The sequence below is a fragment of the Aythya ferina genome (assembly GCF_964211825.1).
Source record: "Aythya ferina genome assembly, chromosome: 7".
In the NCBI taxonomy this organism is placed as follows: domain Eukaryota; kingdom Metazoa; phylum Chordata; class Aves; order Anseriformes; family Anatidae; genus Aythya; species Aythya ferina.
In genome coordinates this window covers 4,804,361-4,830,355 of record NC_140302.1, presented here as the reverse complement: position 1 = coordinate 4,830,355, position 25,995 = coordinate 4,804,361, and the positions used below count along the sequence as shown (strand labels likewise).

General features: G+C 44.5%; 2 protein-coding genes across 2 annotated transcripts; both read right to left on the bottom strand.

Annotated features, from left to right (window-relative positions):
• Positions 1-5,766: 5,766 nt before the first annotated feature.
• On the bottom strand, positions 5,767-14,926 carry KIFBP (kinesin family binding protein). The gene is made up of 7 exons (XM_084525048.1): positions 14,537-14,926; positions 12,812-12,910; positions 10,946-11,025; positions 10,654-10,837; positions 9,424-9,508; positions 7,833-7,942; positions 5,767-7,193 (listed from the first exon to the last, which is right to left on the bottom strand). The coding sequence occupies exons 1-7, from the start codon at positions 14,882-14,884 to the stop codon at positions 6,315-6,317; spliced, it is 1,785 nt and encodes a 594-aa protein (XP_084381174.1). The 5' UTR covers positions 14,885-14,926; the 3' UTR covers positions 5,767-6,314.
• Positions 14,927-15,040: 114 nt separating this feature from the next.
• Positions 15,041-25,877, bottom strand: LOC311439413 (nucleolar RNA helicase 2-like; the record flags this gene model as incomplete). The annotated part of the gene is made up of 15 exons (XM_084525042.1): positions 15,041-15,304; positions 15,780-15,824; positions 16,054-16,188; positions 16,974-17,133; positions 17,945-18,018; positions 18,510-18,629; positions 19,179-19,340; positions 19,731-19,880; positions 20,114-20,259; positions 21,229-21,414; positions 21,991-22,108; positions 23,151-23,329; positions 23,613-23,688; positions 25,102-25,380; positions 25,524-25,877. 15 exons carry the CDS (start codon positions 25,875-25,877, stop codon positions 15,125-15,127), a joined length of 2,364 nt encoding a protein of 787 aa, XP_084381168.1. The 3' UTR covers positions 15,041-15,124.
• Positions 25,878-25,995: the final 118 nt, after the last annotated feature.

The following is a 25,995-nucleotide window of genomic DNA, read 5'->3' as shown; positions in this document are numbered from 1 at the left end:
TGCAACAGCGATAACCCTGAAACGTGCCATTGTGGGGCCATCGGAGCGTCCTACTGCCGCCGTGCTGAAGCACTGCTGCTGCTTTCAAATCACATGTAAGGCAGATTAAGGGCTTTGCATTTTTCTAAGGCATTAATTTGGGGGCAAGGAGAGGGAGGGGTCTGCTTCTGGCCCCTTGCGCAGACACCTGGGATTCCTCCCAGGGTGCCCAAAATGCCTGGAAATAGCCTCAAAAGCAGAGAAGAAACATCTCAAAATCTCAAGTGATGAACAACGCCTCAGTCATAACTCGCAGGGCTGTTTTATCTCCCAGTGTACCTCAGGAGTGATGAGTAATTTTTAACATCAGTAAATTGCGATCATGCTGTGAGAGTGCCCAGCGTGAGGGCATCTATCCTGCCATTGACAACGGGGGATTTAGGGCAAGAAAATTCCCTCCTGGTGGCCCCGTATCATGCAGGTACAGGGGCGAGGCGTTGTCCACCCAGAGGGGGGTCCTGATAAAGAAGTTTCTCATTCATAACTGCTCAGAAATCAGATAAAGCCCAACTGCTGTGGGGTCACTGCACGCTCAGGGGTCACTGTTATCTACACAAACATATTACACATCGCTGCGTTATCTGTAGGTCGCTGTGCTGGGGACTGGTGGTACAGAAAGGCTACACTTGTGCTGAGCAGCGCTGGAAAAGAGGCTAAAGGGAGAAGGATGGCCACGGGCATCACAGCTTGACAAAGAGCTGATGAACCCAGGAGGTAGATTGGGAACCCTTGAGGGGATTTTTAAGTCCAGCCTGGAGCCAGGATGGATCCTCCACCCTGGCTGTGGCTGAGCCCAGTGCCTGGGATGCTGGCGCACAGCAGCCCGCAGGGTACAGCATCCCTCTGCCTCTCGTGCCGTAGCCTCTTGCCTCCAAGGGCAGTATCAGGACCTGGCCCGTGAAGATAAGATCCAGATCTCACAAGAAGTCATTGCCGCTCACGTGCGTTGCACAGAAATCTGACGTTTGCTGCCATCTAGATCGCGCAGAAGAGCAGCTCCCTGTTTTTTTCCCATGATAAAGGCCAACAGACACCCAGAGAGAAAAGCCACAGCTGCACGGGCACCGAGCGCTGCGGATGGTCCACAGGAAGCTGCCACCAGCGATCTTGGCTCTGTCAAAAACAGAGCTCTGCCAGCCTGGGACTGGATTCATCCCATGTGGTGCTCCCAGCAAACAGTGCAGTAGGGTTAGGACAGGCTGATGGGGGCGGTCACACTCAGGAGCCCCTCCTGCTAGCAGAACTTTGTGCCTTTATGGTGCAGAGCGAGGTGTGCTCTTACTAAAGCCCTAAGTAACATAGGCAGCTTGGCACCGTAAAAAATAAGACAGAGCACGTGGAGAAGTTCAGGAGAAGGATTTGAGAGTTATTTGCAAATACAGGAGGTTGTGCTGTTCCTTATCGTCCCCTCCTCTCCCTGAGCCTGCAGACCACGCTGGGCTGGTGGTCATCAGCTCCAGCATCATCCCTGCTGTCCTCTCGTCTCTATTGCACAGAACCTGATGTCACTTTTGGCCCATCAGTGCCTCCGTTATGTGCAAAGTCCTGGTTTTCTGGCAGAGGGAGGCTCTGAGCCGACCTGACTGCCTCCTCTCATGGGCTGCTCTGAAGCATCCCTGGAGGCTGCTGGACTCCTCTGGAGACGGGCTCCAGGCGAGCAGAGTTTCATGGCCAGCACTCAGAGCTGCTGGAGAGCCTGTCCGGGAACCACTTTCTCTTCCTCTCCTCCGAGAGGGTTAACTTACAGGAAAGCATCTTGCTAATTCCTTCTTTTTGCCCCCTGTGTTTCAGACGGGGACGTTGGAGCTCTCTGACGCACGCCCTCGCTGCCCTCTCACGGTGCCCAGTGACTGACGTCTCGCTCCAACTTGCCCATCGCAGCCTTCCACTCATCACTCACCCAATTCCTTTTTGTTCTGTCAGCAAAGCCTACTAATAGCTCTAACAGCAAAATACTTGCATCACTGCTCGACGTCTCTTTCGCAGTGTCAATGAGCATGTGAGGAGACTCTCAGCATTTCTGTGCACCAGATGAGAAAAAACCTCCAGCACTAAACACGTGAGCACAAAACACCTGAACAATTGTGCTCTTCCAAGCTGCTGTCAGTCACTTCTCCAGACAAACTCGAGCTATTTTGGTGGCTGTAAAAGGGGCTGTGGTCAGTATTCCCTCCCCGCACAGTCTCTCTGGTACAACGCTCACCTCTTTGGCTGTAAATCCCCAACCGTGAGCTTTTGGAAAAGGGCAGGCAGGCAAATGGCTCTTGGTAGGAAATCACTGATTGCTCAGACATCTCGCTGGGATGAGGAAGAGCGAGACGTGATCAACTACACAGCGAAATTAAAAAGTGCCAGCAGGCACTTCGAAAGAGTTACTTGGAAGCACATGAGCCACGTTTTTAAACAGAATTCACAATCTGCATTAATTATTCCTGGCAAGCCCTAAAGTAACCTAAAATGTTGCAACTGAGGAGGAAAAAGTTGACAAATGCTTCCAGCCACAAATTTACACACTTGATGTTAACATAACAGTCTTCACTTCTGTAACTGCAAGGCTGCGAAGGGGTCAGCCTCAGGGACGCCAGCCGAGGTGGGGGTCCTGCTGGTGGGACTGGGGCTGGTTCTGGGCATTTTGTAACGAAAAGTTCCACAGAAAACATCAAAGCAGCAGTGATTATCTCAATCTTTTAGAAGAAACACACAAGTAAAGCTCATCTTCACTGAGTGCTGAGCAAAAGGGAAAAAAGAAAAAAAAAACAAACCAAAACAAAACTGAAATGCCTGAAGCCGTAAGTTAAGCAGATCAGCCTTGTATCTCGTTGTCTGATGTTGAGCTTAATCAGGCTCCTGCAATGTTTCCGGACGTGGGGCTGCTGCAGCGATCACACCCAGTGCCAGCTCTGCACCGATACATCGAGGCATCTGCCTGCAGATAGAGGAGGAAGTCATCGCCTTGCCAAGATCACGTAAGACTGTCCCCCGTGGGGCGCGGGGGACACATTTTCCTGATGGGAAAGGGGAAGCGAGGGCTCGCTTCTCAGTTCCCCTGGTGTTTCAGCCAGTGTAAGGGAGAAGAATGGCAAAGGACGCGGCCGTTCTGCCACTCTCCTCGAGGGAAAAAGGGAAAGAGCCTCCCTCCTCCCATAGGATTTGGGGCGAGACAGAAAAAGGCAGTGGTTTCATTCCCTGTCCTGAACCATTTAACAAGCTTCCTGATCCACCCACTTTGTAACGCGTAAAGTGTCTTTGCTAGTATGAGAATTGAGAGCATTTTAAGTTAAAACGAAACTGTTTTTAAACAAAACAAATTGTCTCCAGTGAGTGTTGTGCTCTGTCTGAAGAAGGACGCTGAGGTTATAGCCTCCACGTCTAGGAGATCTGACACTTGATATGCATGCTGCACAAACATGGGCTGCTTGTAAACCTCACTGCTCCACGCTGGGTAAGGAGAAAAAAAAACAGCAGAACAACAGAGAGGAGTTTTCAGTGGCACGAGTTTTTTTGAGGTACAAAAAAGAACAAAACGCAGGTTAAATGGAGTTCATGGGAATCTAATCTTTAATTAATCTTTGAAATAAATGCCTGACCTCACACATACTTCACAGTTAAAACTCAGCATTCCTGAAGGGAGCTTTGCTGCCTAATCCAGCAAGTCCCCTCTTGGCCTCCCTCCCTTTTTTTAAGCTACTACACCATCTGAGTCCATTCCATCAGATAGTTTAACAAATAAGAAATATTCAAGAGGTTTCCATAAAAAACACGTGCCTCGAAGTCCCACAACACAATGTGTTGCAGTGAGCATCTGGCACGAACTAGTCTCAGGAATAAAATACGTTCAGCTGGTAGCAGTCTTCAGCTTTTACTGTAGGAGATGAAGAACAGACATGAATGGTTTCTGGAACATTTCCCTAAATGTAATATATAATTAATATATACACTTACATTATACTGCAGCTTTTAACACCAGTTGAAGCACTCCCGCAGAGGCAAGAGGTGTCCAAACCACAGCACCAACCACACAAGCTGAAAAAAAAGTGTGAAAAAAGCCCCGTTCTCTCTTATTTCCAGGCCTTTTTAAGTATTGTCCTGTTCTCCACTGAGCTTGGACCAGGATTTTGGTGAATACAAAACAAAAGCTGCTACCAAGAGGGGTGCTCCTCTCTGCTCCAGCTGCTGGCTACAAGTGACACGGGGCCCTGCACTCAGCTCTGCGTTTGTACAGTGGGTTAGCCCTCGATCTGTCTTTCCCTGAATTACAGGTAAAGCCAAGTTTGATCAGCCCAGCCTTGCTTTAAAACATTCACGTGGAGGCCCTCAAGGGTGGAATATTTAAATACGAGGGGAAAATAAACAAAACATTGAAGTTCTTTTTCTACTTGAACAGAGTAAATACTTGAATAACTGCTGGAGTTATTAGAAAAATATAACCTTGTATTTTAAATTATATGAGTTAGGGGTAAAAATGCACCCTGCCTTTAACTGCAATAACACAAGAACACCGTACAGCCCTCTGACGACCTGTGGGCCGTCCCACCGTCAGGACGAGGGAAAAACTGAATTGAGGTACTGACAGTGGAAAGGAAACTCGTAAAGGCTGACTAGACAAGTAGGAAAACAAACAGTGCGCACACGCATTCACACACACGTGCCCACACGCTCCCTGCATGCATGCAAAATAGATGCTCTAGTTTTGAGCTTTGCTGCCTCTCATTTCCAGGCCCCGTGTCTTGGCCTATTTGCTTGTGGTTAGCAGTCAGCCAGCCCGTTCTGCACAGCAGTCTGCAAACAAGAGGTTTTTACCACACATACACGATGTACTTTCTTGCTTGCATACGCTCCTCCCTCAGCCCCTCTCCAGTTAAAAATGTTCTCGTTTTCTTGAGGTTTCCATAAGAAACCCATAGTTGGGCTGTTCTCATTCAATGCCCTCCATTTCTGTAAAAATCTTCCCATCAGCTCGATAACGATAAGACTGCCCGCATGTGGCGGCTCGTTACTGCACACCCTTGTCACTGCGCTTTCCCAGAGCTGGCTGACCTCTCCGACTCTTCTCTCTACGTATATGGCTTGATCGTGTGCTCAGCCTATATTTCATCTACAGCACTGGCTTGTAATCCTGCCACAGACACAAGAAATACAAAGGCAAGCTCAGTGCGTGTTTTGGGTCAGAAACACAGCCTGGTCTTCCATGAAGGAGTAAACAGGGGGCTAATTCAGAACGGGGCAAAAGTGATGGTTTGTGTAAGACCAGGAACACGGCCAAACCAGCAGGTCCTTAATGAGAACCAGCTCTAATAGAGAAGCTTGCAATCCACAGCATCAAATCAGACCTTTGAACAGTGCTCCTGAGGATCTGCAGTAACTTCGGAGAGGTGCCTACCTGCAGCGCTGGCTGAGAAAGCTTCAGACCTTCCTGACCTACACAAGGAGCTGTTTATGGCACCTCAGGCCTTGAAGCAGTGTTTGGAGCACTATCCCTTGGCACCTCTACACCCTACCACTTTTTAACAGTCGTACAAAGAACAGAGCATCTCCTCCCACCTTGAGCAAGAAAGTCTGCTGCTTTCTTGCTTGTCATTCTGGCGCTTCAAATGCTCGTGTGTTTTTGTGTTTTGATTGATGGCACATGGGAAAACACTTTCACAAGCATTTATTTTGGTAGAAGTTGTACCGTGTATCATATCTTAGTAAGACAAAACAGAATTCTAAGGACTCTGAACAAAAACATTTAGTCAAGGTAGTCCATTTATTGAGCCTCTATCTGTTAGGTTTTAATTAAGAGGGAAAGAAAACACTGAGCAACACATAAAATAAATAATGAAAATAGAGTTCCCTTCATACAGATAAGGTTTTCTGGGGACAAAGGTTACAAGAGAGAAAAAGTTTTCTAAGTGGAAGAACGTGCCTCAAGTTTCTTCGAAAATTTTTGCCAGAGCAACAGATTCTCTTTGAAGAAACCATTTTTGTGCAGCACTACATTTAGACCGCATCTCAAAGGGAAAAATAGAAGGAGAAAAGGTTTATATTTACATACAGTACAAGCAATACAAAGCATCCTCTGGACATTCACTTTACATTTAAGGTTTAGACCATTAGTGTGGGTGAGCTACTAAAGTGGAGTGCTCTGTTTTTCAAGAAGTTGCGTTACTGCAGGCTATAGTTGGACTGCCAAACTGTGGGCACCTCAGTTTTATTAATCGGCACAGGAACTGTTTGGCAGCACTGGTTTTGACAGAGATCATTTTAATAATGCACATTTCCTTCAAGGCAAGTATTTATACAAATGGCCCCAGTTTTGCTCTCAGCCTCTCCATTCTTGCTGGAAGAAGGCCCACCATCTCCTTACTGAGCTCTAGTTCAGTCTCAACAACCCGGACAGCATCTGGGTGCTTCTCGCAATAGTCTATCAGAAATGTGTAATATTCTAATGATGTCTGCATATTTTCCAGTTGCTTTTTGCTATCTGAAGTAATAAGCTTACTATAGAGCCGCGCGATATGAAATTTAGCCACCATTGCAGGGCGGAGAACATCTTCGTCGAGCTCCTCAGGAAACACCTTATCTGGGTCCCTCAAAGAATCTAAGAAGAGTTCGTAATACTTGATTGCTAACTGAGCCAAGGAATTCACTTTTTTTATCGTGTGGGAGTCAAGCCCCTCTAACCTGTTACCAATAGATACCTTTAAATCCATCATCTCGTAATAGGTCTCGGCTAGTTCAAACTGAAGCTGCCTACTGATCAACAGGTAGTACTGCGGGTTCAAGTCTGCGTATATCGGCTCCAGCATGTCTATCCTACGCTTGTGCATTTTGCAGCGTCTCTCATAGTCTTCTTCGAAGAAAGCAAGGACCTTAAACAACGCACTGTGATCCTGAACAATCTCAATATGGTCAGTAACATAACCATCAACCTGGAAGAACTCTTTTGCTTCCTGAACATAGTTCTGACCCACTAGAAATATCTCCCTGGCTTCCTGAAAATCTAATGGATACACGCTGCTCACTTTCTCTTCCATGGCTAAGACAGAGTCACATATATCGCTCGTCCCAAAAAGGACAGCTTTTTTCCTGTCGTTCTCGTTCTCATCTTCCTCTATTCTCCTTTGGGCTTTAAGCTGCGTTTGCTTGAATAAATCCATCTCTCCAATGTCATCCTGAAAAGACAAAGCATAGTAATTAAAAGTGCACGTGCCTTACAAAGGCAGGCTTACACTGGATCATTTTATTTACGAGTTACCTTTCAAATACAAACTAGGTAGCAGCAAAACACAGAAGACACACTTGCACATTAAACCTTATATTCACTAACAAAAATGTAGATTACAAGCTTGATTATGTAAAAACACAGGACAAAAACAATTTAAGTCTCCCTACTCTGTGTGACAACGTAATCAAACCAATAAATGTAAAGCCATACGGCCCTGCCTCTGCAGAGCATTTAGCATGAAAACACCAGCAGGCGAATGTGCTGCGTTATCAAGAGGATGTTCTTACTGACCTGCCAAAATCAAGCCATGAGCAAATTCAAGGGAGGAGAGGAATTGGTGAAGTTGCTGTACAAGCAGCACACTGATCACGTTAGCGAGCTTTTCTCCCATCCATGCTTATTTCTAAGTACTGCATTAAAGCCAAAACACGCTACGAAATACCTGCTAGATTTCAAGCAGCTATTTTATTATTCATTGGGCAATTGCTTATCATTTGCTACCAACTATGAACTGACTCCTGCTACTAGCATCAAAACAGACTTTTTCTTTTTAGCAATCTATTCCACAGAACAGATTTTGAGTTACCTCAAGTAATTTCCGAGCACTCTGCAGAAGATTCAAGCAATACTTAATCCAGCACCTTGCAATTTCAGCTTTTCTCTGTCGAAGGTCCTGCTGGTCTTGCTCATTTTCATCTAGTTAGTGGAAATAAACGCAGAAGAACCTTAATACCTGAGCACTCCAACAATAACCCCAAATGTTACATGCAAAGGAAACATTATTTGTAGTTAATTATTTTTTCTTCCTTGTTGGACAGATACATGTTCACTGTGTTAGGTCATTATACAACTCTGTAAACAGCTGGTATGCTTCTACATGCCTACTGAAAACATCACCTCATTTTTTACTTTAATGACCAATATTCAAGAACTCTGACAACTGTGCAGACAGGTAGCTACAGAAGCCCATAAACACCGATTCAGACCTACTGAATATTTTATAACACAGGCTGTTTGAAAACCCCTGGGTTTTTACAGGCCTAAGAGATCAGCATAACCCAGCTCTGACAGTCCCGTTCCCTTGAAACTGAAAGTCTTTTGGACACCATCACATAAGTACATCCTCAAAGGCAACTGCATACAATTCTGTATTTTTGAGCAAGAAAAAATACTAAAATCATTGTACTATCACTGAACTTCAATTAGGTAAAATTCATTTGAGTCTATTCAGGTTATACTTTGTGTGAATTAACAATATGGATGGCTTCAAGTGCTAGAGCTCTAAACAGCTCAAACCATTGAAGTTTAACAATATAATTCACCGGTTAAAGTCAGAGTTACGAACTCACGCTGGGACTACCCTGAGTACTCCGTCAGTTAAGCTCTGTTTTGAAGCTTTCATTTGCCCAAGACATGGAACATAAGAAGCTGTGCTGTAGATAAGCAAAGCATAATCCTACAACGATGACTTATGTTGCGTACTGATGCTATCACGTAACCACAGGTCCTTAAAATTGCGGTCAGTTCTTTAGAAGTCTTTTATTGATCTTTGTGCTGAACAGTGAAGTCGTTCCTTTACATAAATACCCCAAACAACAAGGGTGATATCTACAACTTCAAAAATAGCCATTAATGAGGCTGCAGCATTCAGCAACAAAAGGCAGTACAAGTACCTTCTCGATTTGTGGTTTTTAAGAGCTGCAGTTTCCTGCCCCCTTCAAAAACTATGCTCAGGAAGCACCCCCTTTGGTTCATTGAATCATCCTCCTCTGATGGTTTACAACAAAAGTAAGCTGGATATTAAGCACAGATACAGTAACAAGTGGGTGAACTGCCACTACTGAAAGCATTAAAATTTAAAACTATTGTTTTAAGTTTCAGTTTTTAATCTTCGCCACTTTTACAGTAAATGCAAACCTTATCTAACTCTTTCTGGTATGCTTTCTGAAACATCATCAACAAGCACTCAATTTTATTTTTGAAGGGTTTACTCATAGCTAATCTTAAGCTGCAGTAGCAGCAGCTCTTCAGAGACATTCCAGTTTATTAACAAAAGAGATTTTTGAAAATTAACACCAGAATATGTTTTGTACATATTTATAGGCTTCACTTTTAATGCCTGTATGAATGATGCATAATTCACCGTATTTTATTGTTGAACACTTGTACGAACTTACTGTCTTCAGCAGATGGCACCTGGCCAGCTTGGCTAAAGATGACACTGGCTGCTGCTAAACAATGTCGGGACTCCATGAAGCATTGCTGAGAGAAACAGAAACGGCAGCGTTTGACACTGGAACAAGCAACACAGGCACTGCTCTCAGCTTGACTAGCCCCCTCACCTCAGGCAGCACGGAGACAGGAGTACAAAGCAAATTACAGAACTGAGAGGCTCTCAAGAATATTCCCCTGGATGCTGGAAGAAAAGAATGTTTCCACATGTACTACTGAATGCAGTATTTTCTAACTATTTTCTGCCTACCACAGCCATAAAAGCAAGCCACTCTTTTAATATTCTTTTTTATATTAGACTGTGAACGTTTTCAGACTGCTCTGATCTATGCTACTATCACTTCCTGACATCTTCTGGTGAAGACTGTATCAGATGGCGTTAGTCAAAGGGAGCTGGACAAACAAGTCGATACATTAAAGTCAGATTTGGACTCCTTTACTTATATTTGCCTTGTTTAATGATTACTCTTGTCAATGCATCAAAACCACATGGAAGTGACAAGTTACTCTTCATATGAGCATTAACTGGTTTATGTATGGCAGAAGTTTTTAAGGATCAGGAAAAAGCACCTGAGTAGTCTGGAACTTCAACATTCCTAACCAAAATGGAAGCATTTCCTAACAGGACTGATTATTTAGAGTCCAGACAGATGTGCAGAAATAACAGTTATCATCTTACAGTTAGCCTTAATGTTCACGTAGGCTCAGTTCTTAAACACGTGCCAAAATACAAAGGATAATGATTTATATGGAACATACAACGTGCAATACCTCAGCCCTAAGACGCCTTTGTTTTCAGACTCTGTATGATAAGAGAACAATATAATTAGAAAGAACAATTTAAGATGAAGCAATTATGACCTAGTAAATTTCACTTACAAGCATCATGTCACATCACTGCTGAGATGTTCATTAACTACACAGCTTTCCTTGTCTAAAGCCCTGTCCGTTTTCCCTGTTGTCATCACTATGCCACAGAAAAAAATTAAAAAACAAGGCTTCTATGGCTTCTTCAGAAAAAAATAATAGCTGTCATGTCAGAAGACAATCCATGGTTTAATAAGAGGCCACTTTTAATTTAACAGGGAGCCCTGCTCCAAACAGCTGTTTAAACAGTAGTCTTACTTGCTAGCTATGTTTACAATATAATTACAGCAGAAAAATCACTATATTACCTTAGAGAGATAGTACTGTGACAGCGTAGCAGCATTGAGTGCCCATTCCACGGGGTAATAGCCACAGTACTCAAGCTGTCGTTTCAGAGTAGTATGGCAATACTGAGCAGCCTTCTCAGTCATCTCTAGGTGTTGGTAGATTTGGGCCAGATAATACAGCGTATGGGTATAGGCTTTTTCAAATCTGAAAAAAGAAACTCCTTAGATTTTGTCATTTTCTACTCCCTAAATACACCCTCCTAGGTAAGAAAATAAAAATTACAAAAATTAGAATATGCTGCTATGTACCCACCTTTTTGATCTTTCTTGGTCTGTGAGTTTTTCTTCTTCAGACATGAAATGTTCACTGGGATCCAGGGGAGGATTTCCATCCTGCAGGAATACACCACCTATTTAGTCAACTACATTTCTCCTACTTTGTGACACAGCGCTCCCTCTGCTGGCTGCAGACTGCTTTATCACTTTGCAATCCTAAATTCAACAGAACTTCACATAATGCATCTACAGCTATCTGAATGTCACATCTCTGCAGCAATTCTACATCATTCAAGAAATCTGGGGGGTGGGGGGGAGAAGACCACAATTTCACACAGAAGTACACCGTGTTCAGCTTGTAAAATATTTCTGCCTGCATACTTCAAAATAACGCATGCTACCTGCCCCAGAAATACTCACCCTGTATTTTTACAGGACTACAATTGGGTGTCTTTAGATTATGTAACAACATAATGGCTTTTTAAAAACGATGTTTTTAAAGCATCAGTTTAGCACTAAGCTTGTCTTCAAGTGTGAAATATTCGTTTGCCCAGCAGCATTAATCAGTAACAAGAAAACATCCTGCAGGAAGTAGCGCAGAGAACATTACGTGCAGAGCACTCAGCAGACCTGCTGCAGGGACTGCTCTTGCCACTTTGCAATCACTCCCTTTATTCACAAGCTGCTGAGGCCGTTCACTCAAACATACAAATGAGACAACAGCCAAGGTTTTTGGAGGATGAAGCTGCTAAATCTTGATCTAAGACATGACCTACATGCAATTAATTAATGAATTAATGAAAATGAGTGAATTATTACTGAAATACTTCATTTTGTTTTTGTTTTTTAAACCAAAAGCTCCGTCATAATCCTCGTGTATATTGTGGTATGTACGAAGTAATTATTTTCTTCATACGAGAAGAATGCAATCCACTGAAATGCGTGGTAGTAGCTGTTCAAAACCATAACCACTGGAGCAAGACACAATCTTTTAGAGGTGCTGTGGAAGCTAACAATATCGTGCTTGGCTGGGTATATCACTGATGAACATCAGGAATTAATTAGAGTGAGGGTCTGTAGAGAGGTACAGTGTCTCTAGTTAAACCAACTGACTCAGAGGGTGGAGAACAGTCTTGGTAACACAAGTTATTTTTTACACCCTATTATCCATTACCTCTTCTCTAAGTGTAGACTAGCACGGTTACAAAGGCAGTACTGTGGCAGGAAATAACCCACAAAGAATAACCCATCTTAAAATTTCCAGAATAACTTATTCTGTAATCCATATTCATGTAAAACTAATTTAATGCAGCTAACTTCATACTGCTCCTTTAAGCTCACAAATAATTTTAGCTCGCTCAGGAACTCTTCCACCTAACAATAGCACAAGGGAGCCTTTGTTGATATACAGCAGAATCCACGACTCAAAAGGTTGTTTAATGTGCAAGAGGGGTATAACTGCTTGTAAGATTGTCCTCTTTGAAATGAACTAAACTCCTTGCCTCTATGCAATATTACATTGTGCATGGTCAGACCAAGCCATGCAAACATTGCACTTTATTTCCCTTATCTGACTGAAAGTTTGACATTTCACAGCATTCCCAAAACAAGATTAGCACAATCTCAATTAGAAACCAAGTTCTACTTGTCTTCAATGTGGAGTATCACCTCAAAGATCTTTCATCAAGGACTTTTTTTTTTTGAGCAAAACTATTTTTCTGAGTAAACCCATTTTGAAACTAGCAAGTGAGCCTCCTCTGCTAGCAGCACAAACTCAAAAGTATCACAGCAGCGAGTATAAAGCTCAGAAACTCAAGTTCCATTGTATGTTTTTTCCAAGACCAATGAAACTGTAAGTGATGCACAAAAGTAAGACCTGTCAGAATATTAATAAATACAGTACCTCTTTCATGTATTGATTATACAAGGCTTCGGCAGATTCCAGGTAAGTTTGTGCAGTTTTAATTTCATCCCTTTCAGACCACAGGATACCTAGATTGTTCTGAATTTAAAACGAAGAACAAAATAGTTATTTTTTAATTACATCACACGTTTTATCCAATTAACTTATCAGTCTTCATCCCCATATATGTATTTTAAAATCATACATTTCAAAAGGCAACCCATTTTATCACAAGTTGCTCAAAGCAGAAGGTTCCCACAGGGGCAAATACATACAAATATCATCTCACAAAGCGTAACTTTCTGTGTTTGCTCTCCTAAATTAGGACTGGTGTGTTCAAATAAAGTTTTTTCAACACAGCACGCTCTACATCTGATTCAAGCATCTTTTAAATCATTCGCTATCAGATTAGATATTTGCCATCACAACTTTGTGGAAAAATTTAACAGGGAAAAAATGCTAGGAGTGAATGCTTGTACACTTTGACTACAAGAAGAGATGAAAGGAACTACTAAGATGTAAAAGCTACGGATTGCCACCTTTAGATTTATATTACAGGAAAGTACATAGGAACGTGTTACTGCAGCTGTGAACCTACCTTTTACAAAAATAAGACAGAAGTATTAAGAGTGATCAATGTCTACTGTGCTGATTTAATTCCTAGCCAGTGTTATTACAAAATCAAGTAAGATTAAAAAAAAGACCTTCAAAAAAGCTACTATGCATAGTTGTATGCCAGCCTCCTGGCCCTTTCATTTCCATTCCTTTTATTATTTTTAAAAGAAAGCACCACATAGCATGATGTTTATGAACATTTTACCCACCGCTGAGCACTGGAACTGACCAAATTTAATTAGACAGAAGTTGCCATATATACCCTTATGTAAAAGGTCAAAAATTACAGGTAGGACTACAGGAACAGGCCCAGCAGGAAAAAGGAACGCGCCTCCCCTCCAAACAGCACAAGTGCAGTGACAACATAATTTGCAGTCCCTAGAACACGCTGATGTAGAATTACAGCCACGGTGACTACTACTGCGTTCATACTCAGGTTTGGTGGCTTTGTGGTTTTTAATTTAAATACTCAAGTCTTTTACAGCGCTTGGGATGGAAAGCTGAGGGCACGCTCATCTAGCAGCAGTGCTCACAGCTGCACGCCTTGCACTGGGTGGCAGGTGATGGCAGCCCTGTCTGCTGTTGGACAGAGATTTTGTTAACAGTATTATCTACTTCAGTTTTAGGGAGTGAATGTTATTACTTCTAGACTCTCAAGATGGTGTTTACTTGTCTTGAATAAAATATAATAGATTAAGAAATAACAGGCAATGCTGAAAAGCGAACAAGCAAGCGATTTTAGGAATAATTTACCTTTTCAGGACACTGCATAAATAAAAGCATCCCCCAGCTTGCCTTTGACAGCAAGTGAGGGTTAAGGAGTACCAGTTACGGTCTGGACACACTGAAATCTTCTACTATTCTTGCGAATTCCTTATGAATCCCTGCTTCCCTATCCGGAGGAGGCTGCTTTGTGAACACCTGGTTTACATCCAGAGAACACACTGCTAATGCTCAGCGAGCGAGCAGCACACCTCCACACCCCTGAGGAACCACTCTTTCGGGCGAGAAGCGAAGGGGCTGGAGAGGAGCAGCTCCCTCCCAGCGCCCCTCCGCCGAGCTCACAGCACCCAGGGCCCCCTCAGAGCTCCCTCAGAGCCCGCTGCCCACCTGGGCCTGGATGTAGAGGGAGACGCAGTCCGGGGAGAGGCGGTGCGGCTGCAGGAGCTGCGTGCAGCGCTGCAGGTGCTCCTCGCCGGCCGACAGCTCCTCGGTGTCGGTGTGGTTGACGCCCAGCTCGTACTCCAGCACGGCGCGCCTCACGGCCAGCAGCCGCGCCTCGCCTCCCTCCTCGGCGGCGCTCAGCTGCTGCTTCACCTCCTGCAGCAGCGCCCGGGCGCTGTACTTGGAGCGGTAGGGCTCGCTCTCCGGGTCCTTGCGCGACTCCACGGCCGACAGGGTGCGGGCGCTGCGGAACTTCTCGCAGGCCTCGGCCCACCAGCCGCCCGCCGCCGCCATCTTGCGGCACCGCCGCCCGCCCGCGTCAGCCCCGCGCCGCCTCAGCCCCGGCCCCTCCCTCCGCCCCCTAAGATGGCGGCCGCCGCCTCAGCCCCGCCGCGCTGACAGGAGGCGGCGCCCCGACCGCCCTCAGGAAACACACGCAGGAGCGCCCCGTTTAGTATTATTATATTATTTTTTTTAAAACTTTTTTTAATTTTTTTGGTAAAAACCAGCTCAGTCCCGTAGCTGTGGCGGAGGTTAATCGGAGGACTTGTTGAAGCGCCGTCCCCAGCTCCCGCCGTTAAACTTGCCGTTGCGCCTGAAGCCGCCGTCCCCGAACCTGGAGGGTCCCCGGCTCCCCTCCTGGGGCTGCTCCTCCAGCTCGGGCAGCTCCTTCGCCACCGCCAGCTGCCAGCGCCGGGTGTCCTGCCACCGCTCCTGCAAACACAGCAGCCCCACGTCACGCCCGCCACTGTTAGCCCGATGGCACCGAATGCACCAGCACCTCCCGGCGAGACCGAGCCATGATAAAACAGCTCGGCAGAGCCCCAAAAGGACAGGCATCAACTACAGCCTTCCCACATCATCTCCTTCCCAAATCACCGCCATGCAGAGCAACCAAGGGACAAAAAGAACTGAAGTCCACAGAAAACTCTTTTAAGTGCCGCAACTCTCCAATACACCAGAGTGATCAAAACCCAGAGCAGCCAAGAACATATGACTGTGTTTAATGAAAATCAGCTTATAGGATGAGCACTGAAATGAGTATTCTCTCATTGCAATCTCTCCGTGCAATGTCCTTGTTAAATCACAAACCTGATCTCCCCAAACCACCCAATATTCAATCTGATGTATGACAATCACCAAACACTTAACTTCATTTATCCCCCCAAAGGTTCCAAAAACAACATACCTGTATGTGATTCAGTTCGTTAACAGGGATATCAAAGCACACCCCCTATAGGAGAAAAAAGTAATTAAAAACCAAAAATAGGCATTTGCTTTCCAGAAACATAACCAAGACAACAAAACTCCAGACAGGCAGCACATGCAACTGAGATATGAACACTTCTATACTGGTACTTCAGAACTCCTGTCCCAACGCCTGTAGAATCTGGCCATATATACCGACACACACATGGACCACACCACCATCCCTCCTTCCCAAAGGATGGCTTCCATCTTACCATCTTCCCCTTAAGGAAGCGCATTGCAGATATTTTGTCATCTATCTCTTCACCAAGCTGTTCTTTTAGTCCTCTCCAGGCGTAACTCATGGAACGCATTTCTATTGAGCACTTTAACACCATGGTCACATAGCCCTTCAGAAGAAACAGAGGAAGACATTTGCAAATACGTTTCGTTGGACTAACCATAATGAACTATGCAAGAACCTGAAAGAATCCTAAGGGACCAGCTTCCCAGAAGTAAAGCAACTAAAAAGCCTCTTAAGCTAAAGGTATACATTTTACCTAGGAGTGCCCATTGATATGAAAATCCAATAGCATTTCTGTATTTTAGCCAGAAACAGAGATGTTTATTCAATAAATAAAGTTACAGCTGCCAAGGGCATTAAAAAAATGATACGAGAAGTACAGTCCAGTCACATGCTATTTCCGAAACTGTATTACTACACAATAAACTGTGCCAAGTTCTCCCCAGATGCATCAGGAAAAAGGAGGACTGTACTTTTCACCTGCCAGGATTTCTTTGAAATCAGGTAATTAATTGTATGTTAGACCTGCTTGAAATATGCAGAAATGCAAGATGCTCCCTGAGAAAGGAAAACAACAACAGCAAGAACCAACCTATCGGCTTGTGAAATTTCATTAAGTTCTTTTATAGTATCAAAGTCTTCTGTTACTTAGATCTCTAGAGCAATTCTTTTAGGTCTCATTACATGAAAATTTACTAAATGATCTCAAGTTTCTAGATTTCCTGCAGTGGGCAAGTAAGAGCTGAGTTCGGTTAACAAGAAACAAAACAGAAGGAGGTAACAGCTGTAAGAAACCCTACTGAAAGAGCCTTAAGAGAAAATGCCACAGTTGCACTGGACTCAAGTGATTTGTTTATCCACTCTTATTACTGCAGGTATAATGCTGCTTACCGCAGTTGAGTTGAGAAAGGAGCGCTGCTGTATGGAAGATGCTCCACAAATGTGGGCCAGAGCTGCTGCCAGGGCATCAACCGCTCCTTTTTCCGCTATGAGCTCTCGAGCCGACTGCCTGAAGTAGTCTATTGCAAAAGGAGGAATGGCCTCTATACACCTAGAGCATTGATAAAAACAGCAAGGAAAGGTTCAGGAAGTGTTGCTAGCAGATCCGAGGATCCCTTGTGTTTAGTTCACAAGAGGAACAAACCACTACAATACCACTGCTGGGCTGGAGCAAGGCACTTTCTGCTCTCAGGGAAAGCTGATCAAATTGGTTAGTTCTGGGAGAAGGAATAAGAATAAGCTGGGAAACTGAGAACAGTTACTTCTCTAGTGCTGTTTTTGGTACACCAGCACTTCCCACCGCTTTTAAGTACACGGTGAACCCAACACCATGCCAATCATCTCGCTAATGACAAAAATCTGCCAATGCAATTTCCACCAACTGGGCAGCAAGTGTAAACAGAGCTGCATGGAATAAAAAGCACAACAACCCTTGGCAATAAAATGACAGAAAAACACAGGATGGGGCTACAGTACACTCACTACTGTAGTGGAATTCTTCATTTTACAAAGTATTGCTCTTTAAGCACTGCTACTGTATACCATCTGAGCAGACAGAACCAGTTTCCCCACATGACAGTAATTTCTTGTTCTGCCTTTGATAGATTACTGATGTTCTAAACACAGGTCAATCTCAGCAAGGATTTAACAGAAGATTACGTTCTATGAAAAGGCTGACATTCAAGCACACAGGTTTACTGATATCATCTTAAGAAAACTAGTCAGTGTCCACATGCAAGCAGCTGACTTTTACTACACAGGGAAAGATGCTCACATACATGTCTGTTCTTTAAAATTGCATTAACAGCATTGCTGCTGGCATGAACTCTACATGTCTTTTAAGAACAGACAGAGAAACTTACTTTTTGGCATCATTACTTGACGCTTTAATTATATCTGTAGCAGAGGGAACACCTATCCGCTTAAACGTAATCCCCTGAAAGAAAGCAAATTGCAGTTAAAGGTATTTTCAGCACTCCACACGTTCAACCCTACCTGAGTCACATTACTAGGACCTCTTTCATTTGTTGTTTATAGCCCCAACAGTCTTTACTTAAAAAGTAAAGCTAGAATAGCTAGCAAGCTAGAATAAAGATTGGAAGTCGCTGCCTTGGTTAATCTGGAGCTACTTTCCACCAATATATAAGCAGACTGTAACAAAAGGCATGGTCTCATTCATGTATTCCTGTCACAGTCTGCCTCCTGCCAGTAACAGAGTACTGCCAGCATGGGAAAAACTCATGAGACGTTAGAATAAGCTGATACAAAATCATTTACCAACACTTAACAAATACCAGCATTTCAGACCTACCCACTCCCATGCTGACCTCATGCAGCCCTCAGCAGCTTGTGGTTACAAAGTCCAAGAGTACCACTGTCTTCTTAGGACCTGAATCATTTCATTAAGAAGTCCAAAGCAGAACTTACCGCTTTCTGCTCAACCTGTTTCAGCAGGTCTTCTTCTCTTCTCTGATAGAAACAAATACAGATCCCAGTCCGGCCAGCTCGACCCGTGCGTCCAGAACGATGGATGTAGGAATCAACATCCTTCAAAAATTCATATTAACGTGAAAAAAATTTGTCTAATTTAAACCATCAACATTTATACAATGTACGAGCAAAAAGTGCAAGCTAAATTTTAATTCAGAAGCCTAAGGAACGATACATTTCTATACCCAAACTTTTATCTACACACTAACCACTGGAGATGTAATACCTTGGGTTTAACAAATACTATTAGTACACATTTTTAAAAGTAAAAAGCTCCAATGGAGTTCCCAAAAGAAAAAAGCTACAAGAGTATTTTAGTATTGTTACAAACTCCATCTAAAAGTGTTCAGAAAGGATTCAGGAATACTGAAACAATGTCAAAAGCTACTCTAAGACTTAGCAGAGTAACAGAAAAGCCTAGCTTTTACTTCAATCAGAGCTCAAATATAAAAGCTTAACTAGAAAATTGTAGGGCTGCACGTAAAAAAATCCACTTAATTGGTGAATCAGAACATACACATGGCAAAATAAGGAACTCCCAACTATTCTGCCACAAAAACAAACAAACAAACAAACAGGCACTTTCTTTTTCCCCTAATGACTTACTTTTGGTGGTGAGCACTGTATAACCAGGTCAACTTCAGGAATATCCAAACCACGGGCAGCTACATTGGTTGCAATCAGAACTTCAAACACACCATTTCTGAAGCCCTTTAAGGTAACTTCCCTCTGTTTCTGTGGAATGTCACCATGCAATGACTGGGCATCCTGTCAGAGACACAAACCGTTACGATGTCATTTAATGAGGAAGTGTAGCCTGCAATATCTCAAGATATTTTGTATGTGACATTTTTCAAATACTGGGCAAAACATGCCTTCCCACTGCTGGAAAGAGAGACAGTATTTCCTGGTTGTTCAGCATTAGCTGCGTATTTTCCATTGATCTGGTCCTGCATGATTTTAAAGCCACAGCAATAATCACATAATAACAGCCACAAGTGTATTTTAAATGCACAGCTCTACTTTTAGACATGGATTTCAGACATCTTAAGAACACACACAGAAACAACTCCATCCACATGGTTCCAACCTCATATTTCTTCCAGGATGATCAACCCCTGAGTATCTTTAACTGCTGCTTTCTGTTGACCCCAGTACCTGCTTGAGAGAAGAATTCAAAGCCAACTCGTTTGCCTCCTTTTTGGTCTCACAGAAGATGATAGTTCGCCCACGGCTCCCACTGTAGACTTGAATGATATCCCCGAGAACTTCTGCTCTCTGAGATGAACGACACTGTATAGCCAAGTGCTGTTTGGGAAAGAAGCAGACACAATTAATTCAACTGTAGTATGTTTGTACTTTATTATTTAAATTGCCAACTACAGGCCCTAAGTGAAATCTTTGCTTTAAAAACTCAGGTGTCAATCAAGAAAAAAGTCATTCCACACCCCCACTTTCCACTTCGGAAAGTCACTGCAGAACCCATCTCACCCAGGCCACATGCTCTCAGCACCATAGCACTCTGCACCAGACTCACTCACTTCCACAGTGGTGGCAGTCCTCTGGGTCTTCTTGCCAATCAGGTCGATCTGTTCATATTCATCTTTCATGTATTTCTTTGCAACATCGTACACCCAGTGCGGACAAGTTGCAGAAAACAGCAGCGTCTGAGGGTTGTTCTCAGAACCTGGCAGGAAAGACCACCAATTTCAGACATCACAGCGGACTCAAACTTGAGGTCTGATTTTAAAAAATCAATTCTTTTAAAAAATCAATTTGAATTCTCTCAAATTGAGAAGTGTACATGTGCAGTAAGTCAACTACAATAAAACTCAGAAGTGATTAAAATATTTTTAAAGCCCTTTAGAAACCAAAGGCAAGATTACAGTAATTTGAACTTGACTACGCTGAATCCTTCACCTCACCTAAAAGAAATGCAAGACTCATCCAGATCTTCAGCTAAAATAGTTCACACCATGCCTGAAGTCCCTCTCTTACCTGAAAAGCTCAGTCCCTCTTTGCCCAGTGTTCCAATACTTATTATTTGTGGACAGTAGGGCTACATACAAAGGGAGAACAGTGGGCTAAAAAGGACACTTTGCAAATCATGGGAAAAAATATAAAACCAGATAGACAACTCCTCATAAGAACAGTTTAACAAATGAAGGGGATCTTCAAAAAGTTTAACCTACCTCCATAGCTCCACAGGATCAGAGAGATAGAAACACACATTGCAAAAGTACTATTCCCTTTCCAGTTGTGACAAAAAGCTTTAAAGGATGAATTATAACTCTTATAAAACCTATACAGATTTCCTTTTTTAGAAGATTACTTGTACAAGGATCAACTAATCCTAAACCCAGTCATCTTTTTCAGAATGAGGAACGTTAGGGCTTTGTGTAAAACCTAAAAAAATAGTGGTTTTTTCTTCTCCTCTTTCGCCCTCCTTCCCCTTTTTTTCCTCCTCTCTCCTCCCAAGTATGTAACTCCAGCCCATCAGCCATCTGACACCTTGCTCTGAATCCTACCCTTTTCTCCGGGCTTTTATACTAGCATCACACAAAGGATTCAACCCAGGTTGCACCACCAGTTTTGAGGATAGTATAACTGTGTTTTCTGCATCGTCCCCTATTCTTTTCCTAATATCTGCATTTACCTTTTTTATAAGCAAATCCTAAGATTTCTTCTACTTGCTCGGCAAAGCCCATGTCTAACATGTGATCAACTTCATCTAAAACAACATGCTTCACGTTGGAAAGGTCCAGCTTGCTATTCTGAATGTGGTCATTGATCCGCCCAGGAGTTCCCACTAGAATATCAATGCCAATTTTAAGGAGATCAACTGCAAGAAAAGAGACAAAAACAACTGTGTCAGAATACAGAGGAAAAAAAATAAAATAAAAAAAAACAACCAGTACACAGCAAAACTTCTAACCTTCTAACCAAAAAGCTGCACTTTCCTGCAGCTTTTGTCTCTGCATAGAAGCACTGTGGCATTACTGCCATGTGATGGCATTAGAAACCTCCATAGCTTTATCACAGAAAAAAAAAAAAGCTTGATTTTTTTTAGCTAAATTATTTATTTCTTTCAGTCACTTCTATGGAAATTTATGGAGCCACCTGCACATACAGTCCTTGGACACTCATCCAGTCCCAGTGTATGTCCACTTACAACATGCATAAACCCACAATAAAGAAGTAATCAGGAGGATCAGACACTTGCAGACCTATAATCTTTTTTTTCTTTTTTTTTAATGACGGTTTATTGGAAATAATTCAACTCAGGCTGTGTAATTCCTTTGAAAGCAATGTCATGGCTGCCTGAAGTGAAACTCTGACAGGGAAAAAAGCCAGTTTTACTCACGAAATACATTTGGAGGAAGACAACTCCCATCCATGAGTTTTAGTGTTTACTTACACTGTGCTTTATATGGAGTTCCTCCATAAAAACAAGCCACTGACAGTTTCTTTGTGAGATTCTTGAAGTCTCTGGCTACCTGAATGGCCAGTTCCCTTGTTGGGACAAGAACCAACACCTGGAAAGAGAAAGAAAAGACAAAAATGTAGCTGTGCTCGGGAAAGGATGCAAAAGAACAGGATTTACTTCATGTCAGACAAGGAAGCCACGCTGCAGAACTGCTCTGATTTTTTGCCTGTTGCTCTCCAATTCTTGCCAGTTTGTAATCCCCTTTTTATGCTACACTTGTCGCATTACAAGATAACTAAGATGTAGAATGGTGATGTTTTTTTTCTTAACACCAGAAAAAACAGACACTTCAGTAAAATTACTGAAGGCAACAAAGGCACAGTTCAACGTGAAAGGACAAAAACAGTCACTGGACAATTTGGCATAGTAAGATCTGACATGATACACAGCATGAAGTACTCCAGCCATGTACCCTCCCTCTCCATCTACCTGCCCTCCTCCAGTATCTTTCCTTTCACCCATGCTTCCTTTTAAGAACAAAGTGATAAATGATTTAATTCCTAGAACTCTTTCGGACAGTAGTATTTCAAATCTTATGTCACCATCATCTTTAAAATAAAGAAGGATAAAATAGGCAACGGATCTGTAGACTGTCACAGCTTTTCAGTCACAAGATAAATACACACATCTCATTGATGTGGGAATAGGATATCTGATTACAGATACCTGGTTATAGATTCAATATCATGCTCAAGTAAAAACGCAAATACCCCTTGAATCCATTCAGTTGCATCTCCAGACACAGGGGAAAAACAAAATTATCATCACCAAACTTACAGTAAGAAAACCTCACTGAGTTCTGAAGAGTCCAGCTGACACAAATGCTACAGAGGCAGGGGACTGAACCCCAAAGCCACACACCAAATTCCTGAGGACAGGAGTCTGGACATCATAAGGAACCTCAAATACGAAACGTTTTATCACCGAGATGCTACAAAACCTCAGCCACACTGTAGCTCCTGGCCTGAGGAAAGTGTTCAGTATTAGGAACACAAATAAAGGAAAAACAAGTCCACAAAGCATTTACAAAATCACTTTTGAAATCTGCCCTACTCAAAGATTTTGGTGCTAGCCCTTAAGTGGTAAGTTACTTTTGGTGAACGTCCTCTTCTCTCATCTTGTGTGACGCTCTGAAGTTTTTCAATCAGTGGAATGGCAAAAGAAAAGGTTTTCCCGGTTCCCGTCCGAGCTTGAGCAATTAGGTCTTTGCCGTCATATATGGGCTGAAAAGTCTTCGCTTGCACAGGGAACAGGTACGTCACACCTCGAGCTGCAAGGTAATCCGAAGAGATTTGGTTAAGTGCTGCTGAATCTGCTGCAAACTGGACTAACAGTTAGGAGCCTTCACACAGAACTAGCCTGAGTACGTGAGTCACATCCTGACAAATCCTGCACGCCATGGGAGGTACCAAGTTAGAAGAAATACACACACACCTGTTGGTTTTCACTCCTACTCTAGATCAAGTATTCCACCCCCAAATGCAAAGGTGAGTAGTCACAGAGCACAATCCTAACAAACACCTACAGAAATTTATTTTGCCACGTTAACTAACCTTTGAGAAGGTTGATGGTGTTTTTGGAGAGAGGAAAATTGGAGAAAGCACCTTCTCTTGCTTCCTCTGTCAGCTCCTAAAAGGATAAAAGAAAACTTATTAGTCCTGAAATACGATCAAATAGCATAACCCACATACCCACACAAGAAAAGCTGTGTATTTGCTTTATTGCACAGTTGTACCAGCTACCTCCTTTCTAATTAAAAGAAAAGAAAGGCCTTGAAATGCAGGTACTTCAGAAACAAAAATGTCATCGCTGTAAAGCAGGCAACTCGAATCCAGCCACACTGTATCAGAAGGCAAGGTGACACAGGCTGCACCAGTCACAGGGTACAAGAAATTCATACAAGTAAATCATGTTTTTAAATCAGCATGAACTCTGTGCTACCAAATCTTCCTGCTTATAACCTGCAATATGTTCAAACCCATCTATACTGTCATCTCATCCCTAAGTCAGATACACGTGCACCATAGCAAAAGAATGGGAACAAACACTCGTTCCACGTATTTGTGACCCATCACATCATACAGTTATGCTCAGCATGTCACAAAACAGAAACTACTTGCTGTCAGTCTCGACTGGCTCAACTGAAATAATAATCAGGAAACTTTTTGTGAGCAAAATATATTTGGTATCAGAATTTACTATGTTAAGCAGAAATTTCCGAGCAAACCTAATCTCCTTGGTACGCTACACAAATAGCTTAACTCTGCATGCCATTAGATAGGTAGCTAAAAGTCATTATTCAGTTTTCTGCTTCAAAGATCAGAGAGGTGACATCACTATACCCACGTACAAAAAGCACCCTGGATTAACATTTCCATATTAAACACGAGAGAGAAAATTACATGTGGAAGGACTCAGACACAGGGTGGCAAGCTGTAGTGCCCACTCACACGTGTATACAGGGCTCAGGGGCTCCAGACGCCCCAAATCTGGGCAAGGAGATCTCAAGGAGACGGAATTAAGTAACCATGCTTTCCAGACTCCCTGCCAAATACTTCTTCGCAGAGCCTTCCAGAGAGAAAGTGCCATCAGAGCACAAAGCAGTGCACGTTTCTCAGATGGGATCTGCTTGTGCAATCAGGAAGAAACCCTCGCGCTGTCGGACACAGAATGAATTGCTATGGGAAGACAAGCCAATATATGCAAGCTGCTTCCTGCTAGCCAGCCTCCTCCGCTGCCGGACACTCCAAACAGTTTAGCATTTGCCACGAGGAGGAAGGCAGGACACGCAGAGAGCTGCCACGTGCTGCTCCACGTGCTGCTGCACCTTAATCACCCACCACAGCTGGGTGCATCGCGCTAGGGGCTCCCCAAAGCTGCTGCTCTGAGCCTAAGGAGAGCAGCACCTAATGCTACCTACAGCAGCAGCCAAATGCTCCTCACACACCGCGTCTCCACATGGCGCCCAGCACGTTATTAAGCCAACTCGTTACCACCAGGACACCAACTAGGCGAGACAAGGGCTCTGCGGGCAGTTGCTACCTCGGAGTCGCCGTCGTGCTCTCCATCCACCTCGTCGTTGGCCACGCTCTGGGCAGCCTCGCCATCCCTCAGAGCCGAGGAAGGCTTGCCCAGCCCCACGGTGCCGCTCTCCTCAGCCCCACCGCTGCTCTTCAGCCGCTTCTTCGCCTTCTTGGGCAGGGGCGGCTGCAGCTCGCCATCGCCCAGCCCGCTCTCCTCAGGCTGCGCCTGGTCGCCCTCAGCCTGGCCGCGGCGCTTCAGCTTCTCCCGGCGCTTCGGCTTCTTCTCGGCGCTCTCACCCTGAGGACACAAAGCAGCCGTCAGCCGCCCGAGGCGTCCCCTCAGCGCCCTCCATGCGCCCCCCTCAGCGCGGGGGGCACAAAATGGCCGCCCGGGGCGCCACGTGCGGGCAGCCCCGCTCCCTCCCTCCCTCCCTCTCCCACCTTCGCCTTCCTCCTGCGGCCTCTGCGGAGCGGCTCGGCGGCCGCAGGCGCCTGCGGCTCCCCGGGGCTGGCGGCAGGACCGGCGGCGGGCATGGCTGCGGGGCGCTCCCCGCACAGCTCGGCAGCGGATCGGGCTCCAGCGGGGCAGCACCAAGAGCCGCGCCCCGCCCCGGCGCGCAGGAAGGGAGGCGCCCAGACCCGGGGCAGCGCCGCCGCCGCCGCCACCAGCAGCAGCGGGCCCGGCCGGGCCGCCGCCGGCCAGCACAGCCCCCGCTGCCGGCCGCAGCTCGGAGCCGCCGCCCGGGAGGCTGCGGGGACGCCGAGGCGGGCAGCGCGGCCCCACACGCCGCCCATGCGGCCCCACAGCCCGGCGCCGCCCGCCCCTTCCGCCCGCACCGCCCGCCGGGACGCCCGGCAGCGCCTCAGCGAGCACAGCGCGCCTCACGCCGCTCCCCTTTCTGCCTTAAAACCG